Genomic DNA, 11,790 nt, shown 5'->3' with positions numbered 1-11,790 from the left:
TTACATATACGTCCTTTCTCAAATGGGAGAGCAAATAGGGGATGTTCTGTTTAGTAAGTCAGTATAACTAGATGGAAGTCTTTTCCCTCTTAGAAAAAGATGCCCTTGATGGCTTGCCAGAAACACTCAGTTCTCGGGGTTAGCCTGCTTTCCCTCATCTTCAGGATTGTCCAGCATCCTCAGCCTCTTCTCCAGCCTCTGCTTCCATTCTTCGCGAAGCCTGAGTAGGAGACATCACACATGCAGTTGGTTAGTGCACCTGATTCCATGTTTGCTGGTCCACTGATGTGTTTTTCATTTGCGTCTCATAAATATTGAATGACTGTATCATGTAAGACTCTTCCTCTCTCCCCCTCCCCTTCTCTTTCTTTCTTCTTTTCTGTCTTTGAGATCATTCTAGGCCTGCTTCCTCTAAGCAAGGTTGGTGTGTGATAACACTGTTAAGGATGTGGATGGAAAGTGTCAGGGTTCTTTTCTGGGTATGGAGAGAGGCTCTTCCTTGGGGGCTTAAAAAACTTTTAAAAAGTGATGCTGAAACCTGGATGTGGTGGCTCATGTCTGTAACCCCAGTGATGGGGGCATGGAGTCCAAAGGATAAGGAGTTCAAGGTCATACTCAGATACATAGCCAGTTTAAGGCCAACCTGGCCCACGTGAACGACTGCCCCATTGATGAGTCCATGCCTCAGTGGGACTGTTCCTATTTTAGGGGCAAAGAACCTAGACAGGCTCCGAGGAGCTGAGCTGTTCCTGCTCCTCAGCCATTTTTTAAAAAAAGTGATCCCTTTTCAGTAGATTCCCAGCTAAAACAAGAAATTCATTTGTTAATGAAAATAAGATGGCATTGTGTTCTCTGCAAACTCTTAATATGTATCCTTCCAGATACGGAAGGTTTTCTTGAACTAGTTTTTCATACAGACAGACCTGTCAAACTAACCCTGAAACTTAGTTTGGCCCTTGTATGCTGGGATTATAATTGTGAAGAGCTGAAGAAGGGATTTTACTTTATTCTTATTTATATTCATTTATTTTTGAGACAGGCTCTGTGTAATTCAGTCTGGCCTTGAATTCTCTAGGTAGCTGAGAATGATCTTGAATTTCTAATTTTCCACCTTTATACCCAAACTGCTAGAACTATGGCTTATATCAACACACACATCTCTTGAGTAAATAACTGTAGGAAACAGAAAATTTTAAATTAAAATTTATTATTGTTATTATTATTATTATTATTGTGTATGTGTGCCTGTGCACATGCATGTTGTGTGTATGTGTGGGTGCATCTGTCATGACATGTATGTGGAGGTCAGAAGAAAACTTCGTGGAATCAGTCCCTCCTTCCTGTTGGTTATGGGGATCAAACACAGGTCTTTAGGCTTATGCAGCATATGCCTTTACCTACTGAGCCATTTGGACAACCCAAACCTTGGGTTTTGTCTGTTTTGAAGAAAGAGTTATTGATATCTGTAAGCTATTGGCTCTCAGTAGGGGCCACTTTTCCCTCCAGTTACCTTTGCTACAATGTGGAATGGGAATCCTGATGATAGCTGATGTTTTGAGGCAAGAAATACTACTGAACACGTTACAAAGGGCAAAAAGCAGTTTTCTGGCTTTGTGCTAACAGCTGAGTGAGAAACAGGCCATAGATGCACCCAAGAAACTCCATAAAGACTGGCAATATTGTATTCGTGGGTCTGTTAACCTTGGTTTCTGACTTTCTATATTTTATGCTCTGACTTCTTTTTAAAAATGTCCTGGCTGGATAGAGACTGCCTCTCCCAGGATGAATTCCTCACCCTCTTTTTATAAGATAGGGTCTCATGGAGCCTAGGTGATGGCTTTGAATTTCTGAACCTACTGCTTCTACCTGCCCAGTGCTGGGATTACCGGTGTTTGCACCACACCTGTTTTGGTGCTGTGATCTGACCCAGGGCTTTGTGCATTTTAGATAAGCCCTCTAACAACTGAGTTGCATTCTTGTCCCAGCAAAAGGCTCAGCCAATCTCCAAACCATCTACCCCCAAGTCTGTAGCTTCAACTTTTCCCACATTTAACTTTCATACCTGCCACTATGCTCCCCTTCAGAAAGCATCCTAGAGCCAGTACTGGGGGATAGCCAGCCAGAAGCCCACTGGGATTGTTCAAACCAGCCAGTCTTGAACTGCCCTCTCTTTCTTGCTTTGGTATGGAAATCCCCCAGAGGATATGGTTTACACTTTCTTCCTGGCTCTTACGTTCTAATTAAAACCCACTCCTTCTTCGACATGCTGAGCAATGCCTGGAGATACCTCTCTCTGGGACTTGAGAGTTTGATACACTTTTTTCCCTCCATATCCTCTTCTTGCTTCCTCCCTCTGTAGTATAGAATCCATCACCAACCTTCTTATAACAATGAGAGATGAAAAAGAACCAGGCCCCTCTCCACAGCTGGCATAAAACCTGAGGACACCCAGGGCAGAAACGCCATCCACATACTTTCTCAGAGCACTTCTGCCCTGGCGATCTTCTTCAAGTTCTCGGTAAAATGTCTGTTTGCTAATTTCCTTTTCCCAGAAGCTTTTGAGCTCATCGCAGGTCTCGCAGCAGAAGACTTCTCTGCGCATGTACTGGCTGTTCATCCCTGCAACGCGAAAGACAAATCATAGCCCAGCACTGCGAGTAGTCGCACTCTGATTTGGGATGCGCTTGAATCCAGGTGAATTTAAATTCACAATTTTTCTGTCATCACACACTCGTGGAATGACTGTTTTTGCCACCGCAGATGAAGGTAATGATAGTCACATAAAAAAGTCTTCTGAAATCAGTTAAACAACGGAAAATATGTAGCCCTTGAAGGTAACCTTATTTTTTTTGTTGTCTTTTAGCCATTTTGCTATACTGTAAATTACAGAAAGATTATAGTAATATAGATGATTCCAAACCACAGAAATTAAAATAAATTTTATCTAATTGATATGCCTGTGAATGTCAATTTTTCATGTACTACAAACATCGATTTTTAAGTCAGTTGTAATTGTGTGTGTGGTGTGTGTGTGTGTATGTGGCTACACTTGCCCTGCTCACGAGGAGACTAGAGATCAACACTTGAGACAGGGGCTCTCACTGAACTGGGAGCTCATCGATTTGACTAAACTGCTGGTCAATATGTTCCTGGAATCTGTCTGTCTCTGTATTCTCCCATTGTGGGGACCCAGGTAACCTGGCTTTTACATGGGTGTTGCAGTATAAGAAAAGCAGTGCTAGAGAGAGAGAGAGAGAGGCCATGAGATAGGGTTCAAGCAGAGGAGTTTTTTTTTTTTTTAAATTAGGGATACTAGAAAGGGAAAATGGAGGGGGGAGACTGGCCTTCAAGGACAAGAGCTGCAAAGAGAGAGGAAAGAGGAGCAGAGGGGATGGTGGTGAAACAGAGAGAGAGAGAGAGAGAGAGAGAGAGAGAGAGAGAGGGAGAGAGAGAGAGAGAGAGAGAGAGAGAAGGATGGGAGGTGAGCAGGGCCCTTTTAAAAGGGAACTTGGGCTCTTAGTGGCTGCAGCTGAGGGTGCATCCTGTCAGAACCCCAAGGACAGGCCAGTACAGATGCCTCAATACTAACAATCTATAGTGCTAACCTTGAACTTTACCCTTGAGTGCAGTGGTTTGACTGTGTCAAACACTTGATCCTCAGTGGTTGGTGCTGTTTCGATAGGCTGTGGAATCTTTAGGAGGCAGAGAATTGCTGGAGGAAATGGGTCACTGAGCACTGTGGACCTTGGGACTCTACAGCCTGAACCACTTCCTGTCTGCTGTTCCTTGCTTACAAATGTGATGTGGTTAAGGGCCTAACACTCCTGTTACCGTGCTTCTCAGCACTATAGCTTGAAACCCCTGAACCTGAATAAACCATTCCTTCTTTAAGTTTCATACTGTCAGATACTTGGTTGTATTGAAAGGAAAGTGATACTCTTAGCTTGCCCCCTAAACCTTTCTTTTAGCCTCTCACTTTTCTACTGAGTCCTGTAGAGCTCTTTGTCTTATACCGCACCTGAACATGCAAATGCTATCTGAATTGGCCAAGCAGATCTCACTGCTTATCATTCCAGTAGTAGCTGGGAATGGAGATCTTCACCAAGTCTCTCCTAAACCATAAGGGGGCATGCGGGCATGGTTCTCCCTACAACTCCCATCCCCTGACTCACTTACCAACTCTGCAGGTTGTGTTCTGCCAGTAATATATACAAGGGAGCCAAGAATGAGGGCATTACTGGTCACTACCATGAGCTTTTTATACCCAGAGTCTCAGATTCAATATCCACAAGACAGAGTCTAATTGCTGTGACCCAGCTCGTGGTACTTCACACATGGATTGATATTTCATTCTTCAAGCGTGATATGCATGTTTGCAGGATGCTCACAGTCTATTGTTAACCACCTTGAACCACTCCCTACATACACTCTCATCAGCTTTGGTTTTATGTGATATCAAATGCTTCTCTCTTTGTCCTGACTCAGCTCATACTTAAGGTTTATTTATTTCTGTTGCTGGGCTATTAAGATTAGAAAACCTGAGATGACATGGATAAGAGGCTTCCCCTTTGTCCAAGGCCCAATGTTAGAGTCTGGACAGATGCCTTTAGCAAAGCTTCTGGTGCCATTTAGGATGTTACATTTGTGGCCTCTCTGTGATCAGGCAGAATATGGGTGATGCCGGGCATGCTGAAGAAGTGACTTATCTACTAAAAGCAATCGTTGTCATCACTCACAACTGCTTTCATCCCTTCCCAGTTATTCATAGCTGCTTGTTTTGCCGGGAGGTTGAAGCTCAGCTTTTGTCATTATGACAGCTTGTATACCATAAAGCACACTTTGATTTAGACCAGATCCTCTCTCTTGTTTCTCTCTCTTTTTAAAACTGTTTTATACTTACAGCTTCCATTTACTGTGCTGATTGTGAGCAGCACAATAGTGGCTGGCACTGGCAGCTTGGATTCACAAGAAATAGAATTGTGGACTGGGAATGTAGCTACATTGGTAGAGTGTTTACCTAGTTAGTACACACGAACCCCCGTGTTCAATCCCCAGTACCAAATGAACCACCTGGAATTCTGTCATGTGTGAAGGAGAGGCTAGGAGGTCATCCTTCACTGTAGAGTATAGAATGTCTGAAGTCAGCATGGGTTATTTGAGATCTTGTATCAAAAAGGAAGAAGAATTGATAGCAGTTTTAGGAAAACATAAATCTAAGGCAGGAAACCGGTCTCAAAAGGATTTTGTTTTCCCTAGGAAACTGATGAGCACCATCAGCTGTGGTTTGCTGTCTCTGGACCTACCTGGATACAGGCAGTGAAAATCATCAACCCTATACCTCATGCGTTCCCGTAGAAGTGGAAAGGCATTGCTTCACCCACCTGCTTTCTCTGGGGGCTTGGGAAGATGGGAAAGCTCCTGGGATCTCAGTGGCATGGATCAGCAGTGTTTCAATAGCTCAGAAACAAGAAACACAAAGTCATTTGTAGATGTGCAAACCTTCGGAGGCTGTCTCTCCTGTGCTACTGTGCTAAGATTAAGCTCTGACGTTTTACAAGAGGAATTTTCATTTTGCTCTTGTGAAACTGGCTTTAAAAAAATCCAACTTAAGGTCTTCTTTTTCCTACCTGAAAATTTCAGCTTGTTGATTGCATCCCTTGCTGCGTGCAGTTGGAAGGGAATGGCCTCCTAGCAAAGCCTGTGGGTTCCTTTGCGTCTCTTTGGCTTCTTCCAGGCCTTCACTTTTCTAAGAATGGAGGACAACTTCTTTGTCTTGAAACTCAGCTTAAATGTTTTGTTCTTTGCCCTACTGGCTTAAAATCCAGAGCAGCAAATTTGAATAAGTCTAGAGGCTAGAAGATCACATACATTCATTCTGGTTTTAAAGCACTATTACTGTGTATGAATGAGAGGGCAGGTGCATCACAGTTACACCACAGTGGAGGTCAGGGGACAACTTTGTGGAATTGGTTTTCTCCTTTTACATTTTTGTGGGCTCCAGGAATTGAATTAACACTTTTATCTGCTGATCCATCTTCTGGGCTTTTTTTTTTTTTTTTTTTTTTTTTTTTTGCTTTTTGTTTTGTATATGGTTCTCATGTTCACTTACAACTCTATTAAGTTCAGTGTATTTAAATTCTTGTTTCCTCATTAAAAAAATAAATCATGGTTATATGGAACTAATTTCTCCTCTTTAATATGACTGTAGGTTAGGCAGGCATGTAATCAGAGTGTTTGGAGGGTGGAGGCAAGAAGATTAAGAGTTTGAGGCTAGCCTGGACTACATGGGAGAGACACCTGTCTTAACTTCCAGGATTGCCTCAGTGTTAAATTTCTCCAATTAACAACTGAGCTGTGAGTATTAGAGAATGGCCATGTTCTTAGAAAGGACACATTGAAGTGTGTAGGGATGAAACGTCATGATGTATCACATTATTCTCAAAAGGGTCAGAAAAATATGTAAGGAGATAAAGTGTAAAATAAGATAGGCAATGGCAAATGTGTCTGGGCTTTTGGTCATGGAATTCTTTTTCTTCTCCTCCTCCTCTTCTTCTTTTTCTCCTCTCTCTCTCTCTCCCTCCATTCATGCTACAAAAGTACTAAAGCACTCTACTGCTTACTGGTATCTCTAGCCCTGATTTACTCTTATAATTTCTTGTAATCTTGAGATTAGTTGCATATGAAATGTTAAAGAAACATTTCTCTCAGGGCCGGCCTTCTGGATGACTGAGCTGGTAAAGGTGCCTACCATTAAGGTAGTAAACAGAGTTTAATCTCTAGGACCCACAGGTTGTAGGAGAGAACCGACTCTCATAAGTTTGCCTCTGATTTCCACATGCTATGGAGCATGCATGCACAAATCTCTCTCTCTTACACACACACACACTTATAAAAAATAAAAACCTTACTTTCGTATCCTTAAAAGAGAAATAGTGCAATTTCCATTTTCTTTCTCATTTAGTTCCCAGCCTCTTATGTAGACTGCAGCATCTATAAATCAATTGTGAATATACTTTCGATTTTAAGACTCTTTCTACTAAACATTTTATAGTGCCAAAAACATGGATAACTTCACAAAACAGTTTTGAGAAACTTGGAAAGACAAGAGGAGATTGTCATAGCCAAAATTAGAAGAATTGGAGCAACAAAACAAAACATTACACTCCAAATCAATATACATGATTATAAGTAAATGAAAGAGAAAGAGATTCCCAGTGAATAATGTAGAAGAAAAAGTAATAGAAAACCAGGAGAGCAGTCCTTCTGAGACACGGTGAGCTTGATAAAAGACAAAATGAGCAAATGAAACTTGAAGGAGAAAGAGTAGTGGCTTAGTCCCATGAACATGTCTCCAAGCTGACTTCTCCCAGTGGAGGCTTTAGAATGGGGGTTCTTGGTTTTTTAATAACAGCTGCTACATTTCTGTTCCTGTAGAGTCTGGGGGCATGTGATGACTGAAGGAAAATTAACTTCACAGAGTAGAAACAAGAAATATTTTATTCAATAAGTAAGGGTCACATCAAAGTAGTTGATTTCACAAAATTCAGCAGTAGGTTGTATTACCTCTTTAGTACACGCCGGAATCCAAAAGGCACAATCTGCCAGAATCCAAAAGGCACAATCTACTCATAGGAAAATCACACATCAGTTAGATTGAGCCAGATACTTGATGTCCTCCACTGGCCATCATACACATGAGTATCACACACACACACACACACACACACACACACACACACACACACACACACAGAGAGAGAGAGAGAGAGAGAGAGAGAGAGAGAGAGAGAGAGAGAGAGAGAGAGAGAGGAATGTAGTATCTATAAGGAAGGCATCTCAATGCTTTATGGTGCTCTTTAGTGAAATTAATCCTGACATTCCCTACTGTTCAGGGCCTGCTTTCTGAATAGATTGGACGTATCATTTTAATGACAGCAGAGGGATTCATCAGAACCCCAAGGGACCCAAGGGAGGCAAGAGTGGCTAAATGTAACAGACTGAGGAAACTGTTAGAAGGCAGAAGAAACAAAGTGATCTGACCCAGGGACAAGGCACTTAACACAATCCCTGGGGCTGCATAGGAGGACATGATACAGGGAAACAAAAATATGGACTTCCAGAAGTACTTGATGTCCCTCCCTGGCTCCAGAGACTATTTAGGGTACTTCCCTCTTCCCTTTGATGCTGTGGTGACCCCTGTGCCTGTGGAGGCATTTGAAAGCCATTGTAAGCTACAATTTATCCAATCTTCCTTGTTAAAATTTTCAGAATAGTTTCTGAAAGGTCTATGAAGTTCATAAAGATATCTTTAAGATCATTAAAAAGGTAAAATTTGCATGCACATGGTAATATATTTCAATAATTACTGAAGGTTATAAAGCCAATATAAAAGCCTTTCCTTCCTGTCTCCCTGCAGCTAGCAACATTGTGTAATGTAGCTCACTGTTGACAATTCCTTATTGGTATTTTCATTTTACTGAAAGTGTGTAGATGCATATATGAGTGTATTCTTCTCCCCATCCAAGGCCAATGTATACATGGGGTTTTGAATTTCTCACTTAAAGGGCTTATTTTCATGTTGATCCCATAGCTCTTAGCAAACTGTTCACAGATATACTGTAATATATTGACGAACATTTAACTAATTCCTGTTTGGGTCTATTACAACAAACAGACAAACAAGCAAACAACACCTGAGTTAGTGCTATGTTTTGTTCACATCCTCAGGTGTGGCTGAAGCATAAACTCCTGGAAGTATGATTACAGGTCAGAGTCATGAAATGTTTGCTATATAACTGTATTTCCCACTGCAGTTCTATATGAGCAATAAATTCTTTGTGGACTTGTGTAAGTCTCTTATATAGAGTTACTTCCATCTCTCCCTAGGGCAGAAAAACAAGGCTGTTCACCTATTTGTCCCTTAGTGGAAAGACAAAAGCATAAATCTTATATTCAGGAGAGTGTACCTGAATGCACCACTCCAACATGCCCAACATGGTTGTCACTCAAAACACAACTTGAGTGAATAAATAAATGCATTAGGCCAGACTCCTAGACAGGCAATCAAAATGTGTCATTATTTAATGCTGCATCCATAAAAAGGAACACGATCATTTGTATTAGTAAACACAGACTTTAACCAGCTTCATTACACATTCATGCTAATAGGAAAGACACAAAATCCGATTTAAGTAGAAAGGAATATTCAAAGTTCTAACAATAGCGTTCTAAATGGTGAAATGTAAACTCAATTTCTCTTATTTCTGAATGTAACACTTTAAGTACTTTAAGTAATAAAAGCAAAATGACCTATACTCACCTTATTGTTATCATTATGTTGTCCTCTCCCCTTTTTCCTTTTCTTTTTTAAGTGTTGGGGATCAAACCTAGAGGGTTTGGTGTCCTAGCAAGCTGTCTACCAAGTGAGCTACATTGTTAGTTTTTGAATACACATTTAAATACCTTTTATTTTGTAGGACTTATTAATCTATATTTTAAAAGAAAGATGTTTTCTTTTAAATTTTGGTAAAAGTACTTCTACCTCTTCATTATGAATTGAAGCATGTGTGTGTGTGTGTGTGTGTGTGTGTCCTGGGATCCTGAATTGAATAGTTAGGGAAATTGCCAGCATTAAGTTCTAGGGAGCAGACTGCACTGTGAAATTTGTGTGGACTTTAGGTTTCAGTTTTTTCACTTCCAAATCTGGCTGCCTTATATATGTGCGGAAAGGGTAAATAGAAACGGACCGGCTTTTAACAAAAGAGACTGGTTTTGTGTGAGTAAGTGGCTCCATTTCTCCCCACCTGCCCCCTGTAAAAGTGATTCTTGCCAATCTTTATATGTATGAGAAAATCATTTCTCTTTTGACTTAGTCTTTACTAATTCGGTTGGAAAAGTTTACTCTCACTTAGATTCTGTGTTTTGAAACTCGATCTCATGTAGCCTAGCTGGTCTCAAACTCAGTTTATAGAGAGAATGATCTTAAACGAATGAACTTCCCAAGTGCTAGGATTACAGATATGAGTTCCCCCAGCTAGGTTTCAACTGTCGGTTCTCAAATTAACTTTCCCTTAAGATTTCTACAACTCACTTCCAGCTTTACATTAAATAGCCACTTAATCAAGTAACATTTGCTGCAAGTTTGGAAGACTCATGCATTCCTATCTCTGTAATGAAGGAACATGCAATAGCCAACTGTAAAAACAGAAACAAACAAACACAATTTCTCCAGTTTAATTTTCCAAGTCCCAGGTTACTCAGTCAAGTAAAAACCTCAAATTAATTTTTAATCCTCCTATTCATTGGCTTCCTGAGGAGCTTGTGTGGACTGGTACCTCTAACAAATGTTTTTTTGGGACTAAGTTTATTTATCAATCAACACTAGGTATATCCCTTATTTTGGTTAATCGCAACAGAGCCTCATTCTATGAGATTGACACCAATTCTTGGCTTTTTCACACACTTGAACTTAAAACTCACATATTACTGACATTTAGGGAAAAGAAAACCAGAGATGTAACTGCCCCCCCCCCCACCAAAAAAATTATATATACCCTAAACACCTCAACTCTTCGAAGACATCTCAACTCCTACGGTAGGCTGTTCCCACAACCTGACAACAGCATAAACATCCTACCTTAAAGATGAATCACAGGTGAACTGATATCCTGTTAGGGTGCAAAGAAGGGCAAGTGTCCTGCCTGGTTCTGGCCTCCTCAGCTCTGCTTTGGGAAAGCCACAGGCACTATTCTGAAACTTCATTGTTGGGGCTTTTTATATATATGGGGAGGGACAGAAATCCCTCAGCCTTTCAAGGTCATTTGAGCCAAATTAGTAGGAATCAGGCATTGTCTCTCCAGGGACACTGTAGCCTTCCCTCATGGTGAGAGATGGTTCTAAAGAAATCCCATCTCCCTCCCCTGTCTGCCCCTGAGCAGGCCAGCTTCTGTTTTGGCAGTTTCTCATGAACGTTATGACTTGGCCTGAACCTAGAGAGGTGGTTTAGAACATGCACGGATTACCCATGTGCCCTATTGCTCTGTGACTTGTGAAAAGCCACCCTCTGCCTCTTAGTGTGCAAAGGGGATTGGAATGGTGGGACGAGCCACACTTGGGTATAATCTTACAGGAAGACTTAGTGAGGCATCTTGTTCTTTGGAGCCATTAATCCTTGAATAGAATCGGTGATGACATATCACGGCCTGCTAGTACTCTACCAGCTGGAGAAGGAATTGACCCCTGGAGAGTGTTTTCCAATCAAACGCATCCAAGTGAGATCGACTTCTCCTTTTAGAGTGGCTCTTGTCCCATCACGGAGGAGCACACTTTGTCCTTAGGAAAAATATTTGGAACAGTCACTGATATGGTCACAGAAATAGCTCTGGTTTTCATCAAATCCTTTGACTCTTCTGCTAATTGCAAACGCACTACATGGTTCAGTGGGCTATAAATCTGCAACTCACATTACATGTGACAATTCATCCAACATTGATATGCAGAATTTAGTTGGCTGAAGTGGTAATATGTAATGTTGTGCCTGGAAAAGTATCTTAGTAAGGCCACTTACTGTAAACTGGATGCCTAAGTTAATAACAGAAATAAGTTTTACAACATATTTTTTTAAATTATGAGAGAAAAGTTAGTTTAAAAATAGCTTTTCTGGAAACTGCCTGTAAAAAAGCAACAATTAAAAAACTCAATGAAAACATTTCCAATGGTATTCACTGAGACCAAATGAGATTCACAATAAAGTTTAGATGTATATCTTAAAACTTCAAATGAATGCTAATA

General features: G+C 40.9%; 1 protein-coding gene across 1 annotated transcript; it reads right to left on the bottom strand.

Moving 5' to 3' along the window:
• On the bottom strand, positions 1-10,781 carry Fam240b (family with sequence similarity 240 member B). The gene is made up of 3 exons (XM_051194078.1): positions 10,637-10,781; positions 2,475-2,619; positions 1-220 (listed from the first exon to the last, which is right to left on the bottom strand). Exons 2-3 carry the CDS (start codon positions 2,615-2,617, stop codon positions 127-129), a joined length of 237 nt encoding a protein of 78 aa, XP_051050035.1. The 5' UTR covers positions 2,618-2,619; positions 10,637-10,781; the 3' UTR covers positions 1-126.
• Positions 10,782-11,790: the final 1,009 nt, after the last annotated feature.

Source organism: Phodopus roborovskii, unplaced genomic scaffold, assembly GCF_943737965.1.
Source record: "Phodopus roborovskii unplaced genomic scaffold, PHOROB, whole genome shotgun sequence".
Classification (NCBI taxonomy): domain Eukaryota; kingdom Metazoa; phylum Chordata; class Mammalia; order Rodentia; family Cricetidae; genus Phodopus; species Phodopus roborovskii.
This window is presented reverse-complemented; position numbering and strand designations above follow the sequence as displayed.